This window comes from Aplidium turbinatum, chromosome 8 (genome assembly GCF_918807975.1).
Source record: "Aplidium turbinatum chromosome 8, kaAplTurb1.1, whole genome shotgun sequence".
In the NCBI taxonomy this organism is placed as follows: domain Eukaryota; kingdom Metazoa; phylum Chordata; class Ascidiacea; order Aplousobranchia; family Polyclinidae; genus Aplidium; species Aplidium turbinatum.
The window spans coordinates 9,071,170-9,090,704 of record NC_137479.1 but is presented as its reverse complement, the minus strand read 5'-3'; the positions used below and the strand labels follow the sequence as shown (position 1 = coordinate 9,090,704).

Sequence of the window (19,535 nt, the reverse complement as noted above, 5' to 3'; positions counted from 1 at the left end):
TTTGCAACAGAAGCTTGATATAATCAATAGGGTGATATAATCATGCAAGGCCACATTTACTACTTCTCATAGCCATAGGAGTAGGGTCGCTCCCCGCTAAAAAAATCGTCTCAGATTTGGGTAAATCAACCTTTCCATGATGTTTTGACATCTTACCAGTTTAGGAAATTTACATATTTGTTATAATTTATGAGATGCATTCATATTTTCCAATGAGTGTAAAATGTATTAACAATTTTGGAAACTTGTGAAGAAAGGGGCGTTCTTCCCGGCTATCAGCACAAGGCTGAGAACTCACTAGTACAGCGAGCAGTTGCGATTCGCTAACCATAACGGTGTAGCTTCCACGCTAGCCATTCAGACCATCCAATCAACAATATGTTTCTCGGCAGCCGATTTGTAGCAAGAATTGACAGCGATAGACACGTGTTTCGCCCATGAGGCTGGGCTCATCAACTATACTGAAAACACATAATTTCCTGGCAACAACACTTCAATAATCGGAAAACTTCTCTCTGCCAATCTCGGTAACCGGCCCTGTGTCAAGAGCCTCTACAAGTATGCGAAACTACCAGGAATAACCAATCAAGGCTTTGTCAGTCCGAGGATAAAGATTCAAAACCAACCAACCAACCCAACCATCTTCTCTGAGACACTTCTTTAGGCTGCTAGCGTTGTACAGAAATTCAAACAATTTGTAGGCTACTACTCTACTACTCCACGAGTTGGTAAAAGCGGGAAGAAACCTAAGACATGGCCTGATCAGTGAGAGCAAGAAAAAATTGCGATTTGAATTTTTCTTCAGCAGAAAGACAACCCAAATCATCAGCACGTTCGTAACCAAACATTCTCTTCCTACGTCTCACCGTGTTTTTTTGAAAACACCTGCTCAATACCAATAAGCTCTGCTATTTTGTGTGCATTTGTGACCACGTGGTTATATCCTGTATTTCGATAGTCTTCCAAAAACTTCGGCGGAGGGGCCTTCATTCCTTGCGTGGCCCCCTCCGATCGGAGGGTTCGGAGTGCGGTTGCTACGCCTTTGTGTATAATATAATGATGGGAGATATAAAGTTTTAATTTATACCATCAGAAATTCAGGAAAGTGAAAACGCGCAGTTTAGCAAAGCAATGCAGCCTATCAGTGCCGGTCTTAGGGTATTTCGGGCCCTGTGCTGAAAATGCTTTGCGGGCCCCAATGACAATGATCCAATTCAGTAGCGTAGCTATGCATTTTGAAAGGGGAGGGGGTGGTTTGACGGTCGGCGGGCGAAGCCTCACGGCGTGATCGCCACAGGCGACACCCAGCAGCGTGGTTCTGGGCACCCCCAGAAAATTTTGAAATATTACTTTGAATTTGGTGCATTCTGAGAGCATGTTCAACAAAAATTTGGGTATGAATATTACTGTAAAGTGGTGCTGTCCGGTGGCATAGCAAAAGGATAAGATAGTGCTTTCTTTGGCATTTTTCGAAAATAAAGCTATGTCTCTATGTTGAGTCTGGATGCAACCTATTTCTTCCCCTGAAAAATTCGTACCCCGATTTCGTACCCTGAAATCGGAGTAACAAATCAAATTTCGACCTATTCGTCCCCTGAAAAGATCGAGAGAAATTTTGATATGTTTGCGGCAACTCCGATCAGCGACTTCGGCTCTGTTGTTTTTTTTCTCGATCTTTTTAGGGTACGAATCGTTCAGGAGACAAAATAGGTTGCACTCGTTGAGCTGCTATGTTTTCTTGTTGCTAATTCCTTTGTTAAATTCACTTGTTGAATTTTTCCATTGGAAATAACAAAATTACTGTATTTTCTAAGTAAATTGCGGGCCCCTTAATTTGCGGGCCCTGTGCGATCGCACGGTTTGCACACCCCAAAGACCGGCACTGAGCCTATATTGGCCCTTATTAGGAGCCTTTAAAAAGGGTGTATTTTCATTATTAAAATCAAATATTTTTCAAAAGGAGCTTGAACGCTCCGCTGGAACCCTGGCACAGGTATCGGCAACCGGTGGGTTAAGGGCCGTCAGTGCCTTTAAATATTAATCAAAGGAATGGGCATGGGCCTATTGTCACTGTCAGTATTGTCGCAAAGCACTCGGCCGACATTTCTGAATTAACCCCTCCTAATTTTTTTTCTGGGTGCGCTAACTGCTGGCAGAATGATAAGTTTCGATTTCACAACTGCAAAAAGAGCACAGTTGGCGAACGAATTAACTTAGCTTATTAGGCTACAGATATTCACTAACATGTAGCCTAGGCTGCATTTCTTCACGGGTAAGATTTAAAAGTCCACCCCGTTAGCTCAGTGGTTAGGCTACGCGTCCGGCTCAAGATCACGCGGCGCTGGCTCGACTCTGGAGGTGTGCACCTGAGCAACGCATTTCAGGACTGCTCTCCATTCAGCGGCACCTAGTGAATGGAATAATTCCCTGGCAACAAGTGGAAAACTTCACTGTCAATCTCGGTAACCGGCCCTGCGTCAAGAGCCTCTACAAGTATACGAAACTATCAGGAATAACCTATCAAGGCTTTGTCAGTCCGAAGATAAAGATTCAAAAACCAACCATAAGCCTGCTGGGTAGGTCCTATGTACAGTGCTGTATTCGTAAAAAAAAGCACAGGGAAAAGCCTACTGTCAGATTTGTGCTCCAAACAAAAGCTATAACTTACTAAAAAATAAAGACACGGCATATCTGTTTTTATGTTCAATATATTTGTTTATACTCAAACTATAAACAATTGTTGATCTGGTTGATTTATTATGGCAATAAATAACTTTACATGACTACAATTTGTAGCGTTGAGAAAAAGGGGTACTTTTTGGACCGTGGGGCAGGATGCTTTCAGGCGTTCTAAACATTACAAGTGGCCCGTTTTTCTCAGACGTGCCTTGATTTGGGGCATAAGGATCGCATTGGCACCGGACCCAAATTATCCTCTGTACATAGCCCTGACCTCAGTCGACTATAGAGTCGTTTTCTCAGCACCGCCACTGTAAACGTTTGGAACATTTAAGATTGGGTAAATGAAAGCAAACATTTTTTTAGAATTTACAAAACGGATATGTAGACAAATAGCCTAAGTTGGGTTAGTTTTTATTATACGTCAATATAAAGTAGGTATACGTAAGTTTTCTTTATGTGGAACAAAGAAAGCTTTTTCAATATTAAAATGGCAACATTGACCAAACTAGATTGAAACTTTTGTCAGACACATATCATACTGACAATATAGCTTAAGGCAAGTTGCCACTAATTACTTTGTATAGAACGAGTTCTAAAAAAATGCTTCCATTTAATAGGTAAACTTAAATTCTAATGTAATCTTGATCTTACTGATTTTTAAGATCAAGATCATAAAAAAAAGCTATCTGAGATTACCAAAATAAAAGTGGTCTTCAAGATCAAATCACGATCTTGATTTACAAATGCACATTGTGACCCTCAAGATCAAGATTACGCCCTCCTCAGTTCGAGAGGTAGCATAGATTATAAAAGAGAAGAAGTTATTACTTTAGCTATAGGCTACTTGCAATAGATTTTTACATTCATACCAGTCTATTTACAATATCAATGCAGCATGAGTGGCTATAATACAAATAGCGTCAAAGAACTATATCACAATGTTTCTAATCAAAACAAACAGCTTGTTTAACCTATGAAGGACTGTAAAGAGATGCATTTTGATCAGTGCTCTTCAACAGGGGTTCATGTAGTCACTTGTAGTGGGGTCTCGTGAACTTAAAGGGTTCAGTGAGGGTTCACGAGGATTCCTCGTTTTATAAGGAAATTGATTTCTTGTGTCAGTATATTGCTGTGTGATTCTAAATTTTTGTATCACTGCGCGTATTCACACTCTTACTAGGCCAATTATTTAAGCAAAAGGTTGAGTGCAGTCAAAACCGAAAAAGAATCGTTGATGGTTATTGCGTCACTAGTTCATTGTTACGCTATCAACAAGAACGTTGTTGTTTTAATCTAAATTTTGTTAGTAGGAGTTCCGTGACAAACGCGAAAGTAAATCAGGGGTTCTACGATAGCAAAACGGATGAACAGCTCTGATTTAGATATAAAAACTATAGGTTTGTCTAATTGAATAACTGACGATGACTCTGTCTTTACTAAGATAAAACGTACAGAAATAGCCTGTTCAGATCGATGAAGGGTGAATTATTTACGATGAGTAGTAATTCCAAATATCGTACGTATTTTAAACGTCTATGGTTGAGAAGGGGCCAAATCGTTACACATCAGTTGGCATGTAGTGTGTGGCGGTGGAGGGTTTAGGAAAAGCATTTCTCCAGTAACTTTGTCTACATAATCTTTGAATTTGACTTCATTTAGTATCTTGGATCCAAGCTTAACATTCTTATGTTGCGCATAATGCGAAGAAGATAAACTTGTGATATACCGAATATTGTTGTCTTTTGCGATTGATCCAACTCTGAAAAGATGACGATGTCAAAAGTGAGATAGGCTGGTAGCTACATGAACAAATAATTTTCATCTTTTAACACATGGTCAAAATTAGAACTGTAAAAATAAATTCGAAAATGAGGAAGGCCCGCAATCAGAATCGGTTTTGTGAAAAAAAAGGTCAAAATCTGTTTTTTTAGGTACGGTATACAATATACAAGGTATACAGGTATGCAACCCTCTGAACTCCCTACAACTCTAAGACAACATTTTTTAGATTTAATCAATGGAATGGCTAAGTCTGCGTGGCCACCTGCGTAGCTTGCACGATCACTAAAAAGTTACCCTTCAAGTTTCCACTATTGAAGTAGGCTAGCTAGAAACTTTTGTAAGAACGTTCAACACTGTAGCCTACCATGCTCGAATTCATTCGCGCTGTTGAGAACACACCAACACTTTCCTGCTCCAAGCTGGTCTTAACAACACACCAAGCTGTCGCTCAAACCACAATAAGCATTCATCTTAGTTTCATGTTGACACTTACTTTTTTAACAAAAAAGACATGAGTCCCATGTTGAGATAGCCATTATCCACGGCTGCCATTTCGACCATTAGATAGTCAGATGTGCCAACGTGGTCCAGCAAACCTTCAGCAACTTTGTCTAGATACTGAAAGATCAAACGCATTACAAACATCTTCTACACTAAAGTAAATTAGAAAGTGTAATCAATGAAACTTTTGTTTTTATTTTTACCCAACACAATAAAACAATGCATAACATAGCTTATCATTGCAGATATGAAAAAATTAGACAGCTCGTGAGAAAATTCAATTGTGCTTGAGATCGAAAAAAAAGAGAAAATATCAGAACGATCTCAAGTAGTCTAAGAGAAAAGGAGTTTTGCCTGTATTAACGCAAAGTTCGCTCGTCAGCAGTTCCATGAATCTACGAAAAAAATTAGGAGGTGTACAGACCGATAGAGCAAAAGTTTTAAGAGATGAGTACCCTCTGGACTGGACCAGGCCCGTAATTGCCGGGGGAGCTTGGGGGGCATTGCCCCCCCAAGCTCAAAGTAAGAGATACATATTGTATTCAAATCTGTTGGGGAAGTCAAAAAACTGGTGAAAATGATTCTGTTAGCACCATCAACTAATGCTTGCCGGGAGCGTTCATTTTCAGCAATGAAGCGTTTAAAAACTTGTTTAAGAACATCTATGTCTCATGACAGATTGTACAATTTATTGCTGTTGCATGTACACAAAGAAGAAGTCTCTAGCTTGAATGTAAACGATATATCAAGAGACTTCATCAATGCAAACTCTGCCAGGCAAGCTACATTTGGTTTTCCAAATGAGTAATCCCAGACCCAAGACTTTCTATATTTAATTTGTTTTGATTCTCATAGCCCATGTCACTTTGTACAATTATCTTGCTTGTAATTTTGTAGTTGTGATGTAGGCTACTGGTAGGGTAATAGTTATAGGGTTCGTCGTCGTCGTCGTCGTCGTCGTCTGAGCTTCTGGGGTCGAGGGTCTATCATTTTACCACCCCAGATTTACGATGTTCCCGGACTACACTGGAAAGCTGCTAGAGAGCAGCCAGTCTTTAGTTTCATCACCCATGACGCGCAGACCTTTCACTCCGTTAGGTGGCTTGAAGATGGTGCAGTCATTGATGATGTGGTCTGTTCCTCGGCACCACATTCACAGGAGGAGGAAGAAGCGATTCCTCATTGGTGCATGGTTGAGCGGAAAAGCCCGACGCCCGTACGGAGACGGTTGAGGCGCACCCATGCCTGTCTCTGTAGTGTCAGGCCGATGGGGCGTGTGTCGGTGTTATATGGTTATTCCAGACAGATTGCACGATAATGATTTTTAAATTTGGGTGAGTTTTTTTGGCAAGGCATCTCAGGTAAAAGCAATTACAATGGAGTAAGGTGCTGGTTTTGGAAATATTGTCCATAAATATCTCTTAAAAACAAATCCATCAACATTGGATAGCTGTTAGTGTTTTTTGACGTTTACTGGCGAATATTACACCCCAAAGGGGATAAATTGGTTTGGTGGAGACCTGTACCAAACAAAGTCACGAGTGTCATTCCTAACAAAGTTGTGTGTTAAAAATATTGCATCTAATCTATTCTGCAATCATTTTGGCTGGAATTACCCATGTTTTGGCTGAAATTATCCCAATCATTCAAAATTACTGCTATCTAGCACCTTGTGACTTTATAACATATGCCGTGCCTTTGCCCGAAAAACCGCAAATTAGACTCATTGCAACTACAAATGTTATGTGCATAGCCTTTTACTTCGCAACAGCTTTTGAGCCCCCCCAAGCTAAAATGTATAATTACAGGCCTGGACTGGACCCACTATCAACGCTGTTGGATGAAATAAACAGCTTTGCAGGAAAACTTTAAATATTATTGTCAAAAATGTATTAAGAATGTAGTACCGTATTTGTTGAAGGCATCCAGCATTTGGGCTTGCTAAGCAATATTGCATTAAATGTTTCACTTACCCGAAGCATCTGAGAAACAGCTGAGGCTTTGGTAGGCTTTTCCCCTTCTATTGCCGAAGAGTAGTCGTGGACTGCGATAGCACGTGGGTTGTGAGATATCACCAAGATTCCACAAAGTTTGTCCTTGTGGTCAGCATCATAGGCTCCAACTGAGTAGTTCTGCTTTACGCAGGTCTAAACATCAAATGAATAATTCGCAAAAAAAAAAAATTAAAGGTAATTAGAATGTGGTCACGTTGTGTTATACAAGCCTAGCACTACAGTACACAAAAAGAACTAGTGGGAAGCGGTTAGCTTACAGTTTAGAGTACTTTTGGACTTCGTCCACAAAAGGACTTGCACCCAATAGCTACACGTGTTTGTAATGTCAATTAAAAACGTAGTTATATTTTGGGAGAACATTGTGATTTCAAAGAGGTAATTTTACGTAGGTCTGGTTTTAACGTCTTGTCCAGGATTGATAAAATGTAAACTAACCCATTGCAAGTAACTTTTGGGAAGAAACATTGCAGAATATGTGGAGGACTCATGACTATATCTAGAAGAGATAGATACTGTAAATGTATATCTCTTTTCTCAAAATATAAGTTGAACAAGTGGTCTTAGTATACGCACCACAGCCAGAGAGCAGATATACTTTGCAACTTCGTCTTCTCCTGCAGTCTGTGACGCCATGTTGCAAAGAGGTTCATTTTTACAATACCATTCCTTCATTAGCGTTTCAACTTTCTCTCGGTCCGAGTAAGACAGTTTTTTCCAATATATAGTTTTATCATTTTTTTTAAAAAGTATTTCATCTGAATCCATCGTACGATATCTTACTCAACCAAAATGAATTATGAAACTTCCCAATAAGTTTGTATAGGCCACTGAGACTTTATGTAAGTGATTACTAATTTGTAGTGATAAATGACTAATCGAATTACCCACAAGTAATTATAAGCATACTCCACTTAAAAGAAAATATTGCACAGAACACGATGCATGGAAAAATTATGGGAATATATTTTAAAATATTCCCTTATTTGAAGTAGGCTATATCGAAGTGATGTCAATCAGTCAAAATCAGAAAATATGTGAAAATCTTAATGTTTTTATTTTCGTAAATAATTTCCCTTGTCTGTAAACCGTAGCTTAATGCTCGGACGTCTTTTACGTTTCATTTCTTCATTCAGAAAGTGTTGAGTGTAGTGAAACTTGACATCGCAAATTCATATTTCATGCGTTGCAATGTTAGACCACAATTTATGCAGTTATTTGTGGTTGCTTATTTTAGGCGGATTACCGAAAAAAGCTTCTGTCATAACAAGGATGGTGGATCCATTACTGGGGCATGGCCTATTACGCAGACGCACAGTGAAAAACTGGAGGGGTGTGTTTTATTTCACGTTTAACATGTAAGTGGTAAAATCAATCATTTTACCGTTTCGCAACCATTTTTAGATTTCTACAGTGAATAAATGTTGCTAGATATTGAAATGACGTACAAAAACTGATTTTGATAAAGGTTGTGTAATGCTCAAAAAGCAATATTCACCCAGCTAGCACAATCAAAACAACAAAACATGATGGAACAATCTCAGGCTCAGTCAATCAAACGTTTTCTGGCATAGAAACGTCACATTTCAAGCAAGAGTGACCACCAGCATTAACATTTTTTAGCAAGATATTTTTCGTGTCTGTGCTTGGTTTTGTAAATATCAACTTTTTCAAGCATTTGCTGTGTAGTAAAATATGCACTATCTTGCCAATGGAAATAAAATATTGTGCTAATTTGCCCATGTTGGCTTTCGTAGATTGCCAATAGTGACAATGTAATATTAGGTAATGTAGAATTTAATTATATGATGATGAAATTCGATGGTCGTAACATATCACTGCATATCTGTTTATGAATATTGTTAAATATTTTCATGCAGATAAACTTTAAGTTCCTTTCATTTGCATTCGGTTGACAAATCATAATTTCGCATGCTTTCTGAGCATTACACAACCAGTGTCAAAATCAGCTATTTTACTATATTTCAATATCTAGCAACATTTATTCAATGTAGAAGTGTTAGGTTTGACTGTCAGAAATCTAAAAATGGTTATGAATCGGAAAAGCGATTGACCTTTACCAATTACAGGTTAACCCTTTGAAGGTTGGGGGGGGGCTGTCAATTCAACTTTTTTGTATCAACAGTTGTATCTCTAAAACTACTGAGGCTGCGACTACGAGATTTCTTGAGTTTTCCTAGCTTTTATTCACCTCTATTGAGCTGAAATTTTGAGCAAATAAAGGTTATAAATTGAGAGATATAAGGCATTTCTCAGCACATCCTCTGAAATATTTCATATTCTATTGTTCAAAATTTTCCCACCAGCTGGATGAAAGCAATTAATTTGGCCCATGTCTCGTTAATCAAATGATTTAAATTGAGATTATGTAAAAAAAATTTAATCACAACATTGCAATGCATGTTTTTCATTACTCTATCAAAAATACCAAATAATTCAAACGTCATAAGTCACATCAACATTTCAACGTATATAAGCAGTTCTAAAATTTACATAGTTTTAATTTTCGGATATGCTCTGCGTGAATAGTTTTACAAAGTGAATTCGAAATTTTGAAACCGTGCCTTAAAAAATAACAGAGATATGACTCTTAAAGCATAAGAAGAATCGACAGCCCCCCCCCCAAACTGAGCAAGACTCCAGGAGCCCAACCGCCTAAGGGTTAAGCGTGATTTGAAAATTCTCACCTCCCAGTTTTCAGGCGGTACTGCGAGCCTGGTAGGCTTGTAATAAAGTGAGTCATGCTGGTACGCCATAGGATTTTCCAATCTGATCCGATCTCTCCTAAGAGTTTTAAACATCGATTGATAATGGTTTTTGTCCATCCCAGTTAAACCGACTAGATGGAGTTACTTTAAAGAGAAAAGTAACATTTCTTTATTGACACAGTTTCAGCAGCATGGCTGCATAGCCGAGTGGTGAAAGAATTGGTACGGCACTCGAAAGGGCGCCGGTTCGACACCATTCAAGAGCATACGGTTGCGTCTTTGGTAGCACACTTAGCCTTTAAGCATACCTGAAGGTGGACACGAAGATTGGTTCCTTGCCTTCCTGTTCACTTAATCTAAATCTTCACCCACCACACGAAAGCCTGGATACGACAAAAAAGTAGCATCTGATAAACTCTCTCTGCCCTCAGTAACAACTCGATTTTAAACTAGCAAATATTTCAGAACTTCTAAAGTTCGGCCTCTATCTTCTACCATCTTTACTGACGGCGAACCCACTCTGTTACTGAAGACATCCAGTTCTAGAGCAGCAAATTATCTTGTTCATTGCTCATCATCATCATCGTCCATGCCTGAATAAGGCGTCGGCTACCATGAGTCTCCACAAGGATCGATTGTCCATAGTTCTTATTAAGTTTACGAAATCTTGGTTTGTCCATGTTGAAAGGTTTTTGAAGATTGAAGAAGTTCATTGTTTGCAGCCACTAAAACTATTTTAGGATTTTTTGTTCAAGATACGTTTTGGACGTTTTATCTTGGCGATTATAGGAAGCGATCTGTTGGCATATTACAACTTACTCGTTGACTTTAAAAATAAGGCCTCACCTGTCAACACTCTTGTCACCAGGCAACAGACTCCTACAATACGCAACTTCATTGTCCTACGGTTGCGACTCTTCTGTATGGGCAGTTGCTCTTTCTCAACTACCACACAATGATATTTCAAGAAGCTTGACAAATCAACGAGCTCAGCACGTGCCAAAGGTAACTGTTGAGGATCCCAAAGATAACTGATATAATCTTAACCATGTGTCCATCAACACGAGACTAACAAAGCCGATCATCACCTGAAAACGTGGCAGCCCTACGATCGGAAACTAATAAGCTTCCAGATAGGAGTAGTCAGATCCACTAATAGGCTATAGTATGTATTCATAAACGGGGTGATTACTGATTAGTCACCAAAAAAAGATCTAAACCAGCATAGGTCAGTAGTTGATTATTGAGCCTCAAGCAAACGCAGCCGGATTGTTACGGATGTCCGTACTTACGCAATTGTGTACTACTTACACGTCTTTTGACTCAATTATTTTTGGCTCGACATGTATCATACGTCGGAACTAATTTAACCACTTCATCTCTACCACTTGCAAATGACTGTAAGCACTTTGAAGGAAAATGGCACAACCTCCAGTGCTGACGCTATAATATTAAATAATATATTTCATTCCCAAAGTGAACGTGTAGACAGCAATAAAAGTCAACGCACGAATTTAATAATAAACACACGCATTTAATCCGCGAAGCAAAGTTAATATTAGCACTGCAGTATTCATTGCACGTCTCACATATCGGAGAAATAAAAAAAATAAAGATATATAGTATAAGAATAGTTCAACTATTCTAAGCACAAGAAAACGATCATACAATTTGCTAAACATGATTCTACTGCAGACGTGAAAGCTTTAAAAATAATAACACCATTAAATGAAATACCGTAAAAATTCCATCTTTTAAATTCACTCCTGAAAACACGTGTGCCCTATGCAAGCGATTGGATTAATGATAGGTAACTGAGCGCACGAAGCAAGCTAGGAATTTCTTCAAAAACAGAGCCAAACTCAACGTTTCTTTTGGTTTTAGCAAAAGCAAAAGTTTAAATACACTAGCTAGGCCATATCTTGCTTAAAAACATTTCTTAGTAAAAGGGCATGCAACCAAGTTTCATTCCATGCCCTGCAGGATATTTCAAGGTACATTTAAGATTAATGGTTATTGTGCTTCACATCAAGTCGAAATAGTTTTTACTGTAAATGTTTTTGATTCTGCTTGCTGCATAGAGCACTTTATTGCAACTTCAAAATGATGAAATTTGTTTCAGAATAGTGGCATCCTTCAAAGAATGGATTACAACCTGACTGAAAAAATTCGTGAATTGGTAGCTGACGGAGTTTGCAGTGTTCCAGAAATAAAGCGTGGTTTACAGTCCTATGTTGAGCACGTTCTATTTGCAAACAAAGAAAAGCCACACGAGTCCAATAGAAGCTACCACATTACCAACAAAGATATTCAGAACCACTTCTTCATGGCTTAAACCAAGCAAAAGGTCTCAAAATGGATCAGGATAATTTACTGGCACTGGTCGAAGAGTGGAAGAACTGCAGAACAACAAGAAAATGACAATATCTTTTTACGACCCTACATTGCCGGTGATATAACGAAGCCATTATTACAACATAGGAGATCATTCACCAGCAATGCATTGTGCACAGAAATTGCTCTTTGTGGATCAAATGTCTTGGTAAAGAAGATTATTACATACATCGCTACGGTCAAGACACCTGCTTGTTACATGCAACTTACAAGGCACCAAAATAGTCTTCACCATTATTCTTTTTATGTGTAAAACAAATGTCGGCTATCAGGTTGTGGCTACATGCATTGCAGAAGCACTTGCCATGATAAAATCGTGGTCGCACGATTGGAACTCCTCGTTTTTATGACCGACAAGTGTGAAGCCGAAATAAAGACCAACGAAATTGTTTTTTCAAATTAGTGCATTGTTCTGTGTCATTTTTTACAGCTCGTTTTTTTTGCCACCAAAATGTAACATATCTTTGAGGGAGTTTTCCATGATCTTGCACATTTTCATCTTTCATCCACTTGTATTTTTTTTTTCACTGTTGTTACAGGAAAAAAAATGTTTTTTTTGCTGGTTGTTTAGTGCTCCTATGCGATTTTCATAGAGAGCATAAGCTTGGGGAAGATGGGTCAAAAGAGGCGAAAGTCGTGTTGGCGATGACAAAGCAGTTGTTTGGCTCATTTGCGCAGATTGGCGAAAGCCTGTTCTGTACAGTCCTTTGCAGAAGCGTTGAGTGGCCCCAAGAGCAGCAATTGCTGGACAAGAAGCACCAAGCTGCAGAAATATATTGAAAATGCTTGGCTTCCAGAAAAGCAGGTTTGTTGAAAGCTTTTTAAAAAATGGCATTCAAAAAATACCTGTTCATTGCAAGCAGGGCAATGGTGTCGGGGAGAGTTTGGCGTGTCTGGAGTCAGCTAGCAGTTCTAAACCGAGGAGTTGGAGTCGTATATTTTTGCCCGACTCCACAGTCCTAATTATAACCAGGGCTGTGGAGTCGGAAATCTTTATAATTTTATATAATTATAATTTTATAATCTCTTTATAATTTTATGGAATCTCTTTACAACTATAAGCAGTATTTAGTTCCAGAAAGATTAAAATGTAATCAGTCGAATGAATGTTGCAGCGTTGACTGTGGTTCTATCGTGCTGAGGAGTACGGAATAAATTTCACACAAACAATGGAGTGGAGCGTTAGAATAAAACACTAAAGGAGTCGTACATCCGCACTAGAAGAGAAAAATCTTTATCAGCTCTGGTATTGCTTCTTTACAAAGAATTTCTTTCTTACAACAAGCGCCGGTGAGTCACAATCGCCTTGGTATGCTCTGTCAATATTTATAAAAATTTCGGTCGAAAGTTCACTTTGTTGTCTAGGGATGATTAAAAACGTTTCTTTGATTAAAAACGACTCACATCTCTACGTATATCATCTCTAGTTGTGTCATAAAATTAAGCAACAACGATTTAACAATATTTTTTCTTTGGACAGTAAACAAGTAACATTTATTGAGGTTTCTATATGGCCCTTACAACGAACGGTCAAAGACCACGGTTGACTTTTTCTACTAGTGATATTAATGATATATCTGTTAGCACACTTTGCAGGTACAAACAGGAAAAACTTTTTTCTTCTGAGCATTATCGCCAGTACAACTCCTCAATACCGAAGTTTCTGCATAATCTGCCAAAACAAGTAGGGGAGATGCGGGAGAGTTGAACCAATTTTTGCTTTTGAGCCCATATTTCCGATTGTGTGGTTGCTGGTCCAAATGTTGTGTGCTGATGTTGAAGTAGAACCAATTGGCTTCCAATCACTCTGATTAAATGTTAGTCAATATCAAACGTATTTTCAGAATTTAACTTTAAAAAAGTTTTGCCAAATGGCTCAACTCTCCTGCACCTAAAGGAGAGTTGATCATAGTGTTAAGGAGAGTTGAACCGGATAAGGAGAGTTGATCCATGTAATGTAGAAGTTCAAAGTTAGAGTAACAATGTTCTGCAAAAGCCTCATAAACCTTGTGAGTCATAATTTTTGCTTTCAACAAACAATCAGAGCAGTTAAAAATGACTTTTTCTGTTAAAAAGTAAGCTATCTGTAAGCCTAAAATACTGTACATTTATGCACCACAGAATTTTATGAGTTTAGACTTTTTTAAAAGAAAACATCAAGCTTGTAAGCAGTATGCCACAAAATGCACCCGGATTTCTACTCGTAGTAGCTCTGAATAAGATCTCCAGCGTGCTGCTGAAGCAAATGAACGTGGCACCTGGATTCGATCAGCTGCAAACGAATTTGGGGTCAACAACAGGTTCACTTTAGAGCGATATATTAAGAAGCGCAAAGAAAAACGTTATGACAATTTTGGATACAAGAAATGTAAAACAGCTAATATGATATTTACAATGGAAATGGAAACCGAGCTAGCCAATCACGTGAAAGACTTGGCTTCTACCTATTATGGCTGGTCAAAAGACAAATGTCACATGCTTTCCTACGAATTTGCTGTGAGAAGTAACGTTGTTATTCCCGATAGCTGGAAAGAGGACAAGAAAGCAGGACAAAGCTTCTGGTTGGGATTCAAAGATCGCCAAAAGTTGTCGATACATAGGCTACTCCTGAAGCGACATGATTAGCAAGGGCAACAGCATTTAATAGATACACTGTTGGTACCTTCTTCGATAAACTTGCAACTGTAATGGATCGCTATCATTTCCAGCCACAAGACATATAGACTACTGTATTTAGGAAAAACAAGTTTTACTCAATGTGTCCGCCATTTGCGTCGATAACAAGTCGGAGACGCTTCGAAAAGGACCTGCAAAAGTCACAAATAACTCTTTGAGGTATTTAGGTCCATTATTTTTTCAGATTAGCCTTCAGCGCTTCCAAACTTTGGTGGTGTTTAGTCGAAACCTTGTTCTCCGGGTAAGACCAGATACCAAAGTCTAGGGGGTTCAGGTCTGGGGATGAAGGAGGCCATTCTTCCGTGGAAATGAAGAACGGCACATTATAGCTGAAAGCCAGTTTTGCGTTCTCTTAGCTCCATGTGAAGGGACAGAATCTTGTTGGAATGACCAGTTACGTTGTTTTGAAGTGTTTCTTTGCCCAAGGCAACAATGAACCCTCAAGAGTATCATTTCGGTAGTTTTCTTGGTTCAATTTCACTCCTTAGTTCACAAAAATCAATGGACTCCTTCCTGCTGATTCTTTGACTGCGGCCCACACCATCAACTGCTGATGCCGCCCCTTGTCTCCGAGTGACTACCCGGGGTTCCATGTAACCATTTCTTGACCAAACACGATCATTTTGACTGTTAAAATGATGCTAGACATCAAATTTCTTCTCATCGCTGAACACAAGGTTTGGCAGCGTGCCTCCTTCAATGCGTGAGAGCAGAATTCTGACTCTTGGAGAGACGTTTCTCAATAGTATTGACATTTAGCAACTGTTTCTTCATGTATTTAAATGGGCTCATCTTCAAATCTTTCTTGAGAACTGTGAACATGGTTCCATAGGCCACGTTCGCCTTCTTTGCCAGTTTTTGAATTGGATCTCTTGTAACGTTAATTATTGATGACCCATGTAATAGATACGCCGTTAGGTTAGCTATTCAATCACAGTATAACAAATAATTCAGCAAAGATAGCTTGGGCTCTTTTATAGAACTCACCACAAAGCCTGAAACATTTGCATGATTGGCTAGACTGTTTTAACAAATAGATTGAAGCAAAAGTCCAGTTGCTTTGATATTTTTGCTTCAATAATTAACTGTTGCAAGCAAGTAGGCCTATAGGCCTATCGTTTTTAAGCATAAAACAACAATTTAAACGCTAGAATTGTAGATTTGAGAAAACAAAATTTTTCATTAAATAGAAGGGAGAGTTGAGCCATGTGGTTCAACTCTCCTTGACGTGATGGTTCAACTCTCCTAATCGTAGCCATTTTGAATTTAGCGTGGATTTTTTCAAAATGCTTTTAAGAAGCTGCGTGGTAATTGCTGCATACAATCACCTTTTCCAAAGGTACCCTGCACTATATTTGTAACTTAAATATCTTTTATAGATCTAGAGTTATTTAAGCAAATGCTGAAATTTGTCAAATCTACTTTTTGATACATTTTTTGCATTTTCAAAGATAACTTTCCGTGGCTATATCGTGAAGCCTTCTTGACAACAGTGAAGCTGTAACAATGTTTTTTCATACCACTAGTGACAGTAGAGTGCAATTATGTTAAACAGAATTTCTGCTAGAGGTGGTGGTTCAACTCTCCCTGTGCCTCAACTCTCCTGCATCTCCCCTACTTCTTCATTGCTTAAAAAGGATGACTTCTTCTGAAGAAATCAAAGCCTCTTCCATTTCTGAAGATGGGGAGACATTTCTCGTCAAGAGTACTTCATCGGAATCGATGTATCGAGTAGCCTTTGGAGAAACAACCACAATTCCAAATTGTCCGAGTAAGGATTTCCAGCAGCATCTTCTGCAATGCAAAATAAGTTTGCTGTTATTTAACACTTCACCAATGTTTCTTGGGAGTCCTTTCCTTGTTGGCAGAGATGTACGTATACGCCGCAAATTCTACGCCGCATATTTGCGGCGTAGACTTTTTGTATACGCTAACGCTTGCGGCCACATTTTTTTGGATAGTTTGCGCTTGAGGCTACGCCGTAAAGTTTTCGCGGTTTTTTAGCGCATAGCGTCAACGCATAGGCTACTTTTGAATGTATTTTTTTCGCTACAACACGCCAATACCTTCCAGCGCTGCAGTTGAAAGAATGTTTTCAATGGGCAAAGACATATTGGATACAAAACACAGCAAAATGTCAGATGAGCACTTTCAGATGCCTGTGTTGTGTATCTTCCTGGAAATTCAAAATAAAACTTATTTGTTTCGAGTGGTTTATACCGTGTGAATGTTTGGCACCTAGCAAACAACATTAGTTTACGCTAGTGTATGCGCTGACGCTGACGCCGCCAACTTTTTTTACAAGTTACGTTGACGCATACGGCGTATGGTTTTTCGAAAGTTTGCGTTTACGCTGACGGCGTCAATATTTTTTGTATGCGCGTACATCACTGCTTGTTGGTACATAAATTCTCCGATTATTGTTCTTAATCTCCACGTAGTTGATTGCTTGAAAGCTAGTAGCCGATATGATTCCACCGAGGTGTACGACTCCACTGTTTTTGACTGTGCTGTTTTTGACTGCGTGGCATTCACACTGAACCAACTCGAGAGAACACACCTGGCTCAAGCAATATTGAAAGGCTAAGTTAAACCGCATCAAGGAATTGCGCACTGCGATGAATGAAACGATCGACTTCGCGTACAATGTGGAAGTTTCCACAAGCTTGAATATTGCAATTAATCGAGCACAGAGAGATTATTCTGCATCAATTTGCAGTTCTGATACAGGCTTAATAATTCTAAAGGATGGCAAAAAATCTCTTAAAGTCAAGCGGAAATTCACACCCGACACTCAATTTTCTTGTGATCCATTGCCCAAGCGACCAAAACCAAATCCGTATGCGCATCACCATGAAGAGAAAGCAAACATGGTGAGCTCTTTGTGTGCAGCATCTTCCTTGGAGGAAATGAGAAAACATATTAAACATACAATGTAAAGCTGGTAAATGGACAAGTAAGTGTTAGATTTAACGACAAGACAGAAACAATCATCCATGCAACATATAATAGGAACATTTGGTCTAATTATTCATCTGAGGCCGTCGATGCCTGGTTCAGGCAAGGCAATTGAAGAAGAAGAAGTGTTAGATAACGCGCTACTGTTACTGTAACTTTATTACTACACAAATGGCATCATATTAATTCTGTTAGTTCATTTCTCTGGAACCTATACCTACCAATTGATAATAAAACCATTGTTTAAATCGTCATCAGATCCCGCTTTGTGGATGTTGACTTTGGGGGAGGGACTTGTCGGAACATTTTTCTACATTAGTCTCCATTAATCTTTCTACGGTTCGGACAATTCGATTGTGCAGTGCTCAATGATTCCTCCAGTCCATGTCCTACTTGGTCGCCCTATTAAAAACTCAACTAAACACCTAACTGAAATTTAGTTTCTGGAGAGAGTTTGCTTTTTTATACCAAAGACAGGCAAAACACAACAATATTACAGGGTTGAGCATTACAACAGTATATATTTTACATGTTTACAAAATAGTTTAACATTCGAACGTTTTCGGCTTAACCTAAGCCCTCGTCAGGAATCTGAAAATATTAATAAAATGCAATAAATTTCAACTTCTTGAAGGTAACTAGCTAACTAATTGTAAGCATCAAGAAATACGCAGCGGTTAACTATATACTAAACTAAATACTATTGCTTTTAACCGCTGCGTATTTCTTGATGCTTACAATTAGTTAGCTAGTTACCTTCAAGAAGTTGAAATTTATTGCATTTTATTAATATTTTTAGATTCCTGATGAGGGCCTAGGTTAAGCCGAAAACGTTCGAATGTTAAACTATTTTGTAAATATGTAAAATATATACTGTTGTAATGCTCAACCCTGTGGTATTGTTGTGTCTTGCCTGTCTTTGGTATAACTGAAATTTGGCAAGCAAACGTCCTGCTTATATGTCTGGCCTAGCCAAGGAAATACTCTAATAAGCAACATAAAGATTTCATCGATCAATCAAATAATTGCAACTACGAAAATTTATATTATTTAGCATTCTGCAATTAAGCAATTTAATCCGTCGCTGACATGACATCAATTGAGTGAATTATGAATGGGTCCGATATGTTTACAAAGCTCCGACATATAAAGAATAACCCAACAAGTTAAACACGATATCCTTCATCGAGAATTTCCGATAAGTGATCTGAGGACAGAACAACATTATGTGTGTAGTCTTTGAGCTACGTTTCGCACGTATTTTGGTGCATCAATATTATTTTCAGGAAATTACTTTTTGGTTTTATAAAACTCTAAGATGCCGATTCATGCTTGGATATAATGACATTAATGAGACATGTAGGCTATAGTCGTTATCAAACAGCAATCCATCAACTTATGACGTGGGCTGTATAGCTGGTAATATGGGTTGTTACAGTACGGTACAATTATAAACAATACTCATAAACTAGCACCATAACAATCGAGATCCCACAACAGGAAGCAGCCAAAGATTGTAGCAGCCATCGAGTCAGCTGCTTTCCGTGATTTTTATGTGACAAATGTCAAGCATCGGTAAATTACTGTACGTTGAAAAACGATAGGCTGACGTGCAGTAAAAATGAAAAGAAATAAAGTTGTTTTCTGCAGCAAAAGCCTACTCAATTGACGTCCCGTGAGTTTTATTCAGATATCAAAAATGTCATGCCTTACAAAGGTAGGCTAGTAGCTTACAAGAAAAACAAAAAAAACACCTACAAAAAAACTGTTAACTGCTAGCATAAAGGACGAAGCAAAACAG

The 19,535-nt window shown here is 38.6% G+C and overlaps 1 protein-coding gene and 1 pseudogene across 1 annotated transcript; one reads left to right on the top strand and one right to left on the bottom strand.

The window, feature by feature from the left end:
* Window positions 1–4,357: 4,357 nt before the first annotated feature.
* LOC145776033 (uncharacterized) lies at window positions 4,358–7,680 on the bottom strand. Its single transcript, XM_082587441.1, has 5 exons — window positions 7,554–7,680; window positions 6,939–7,112; window positions 4,958–5,082; window positions 4,398–4,441; window positions 4,358–4,365 (listed from the first exon to the last, which is right to left on the bottom strand). The coding sequence occupies exons 1-5, from the start codon at window positions 7,650–7,652 to the stop codon at window positions 4,358–4,360; spliced, it is 450 nt and encodes a 149-aa protein (XP_082443567.1). The 5' UTR covers window positions 7,653–7,680.
* A 2,640-nt stretch (window positions 7,681–10,320) lies between these two features.
* Window positions 10,321–12,503, top strand: LOC145776032 (uncharacterized; annotated as a pseudogene).
* The last annotated feature ends 7,032 nt before the right edge of the window (window positions 12,504–19,535 follow it).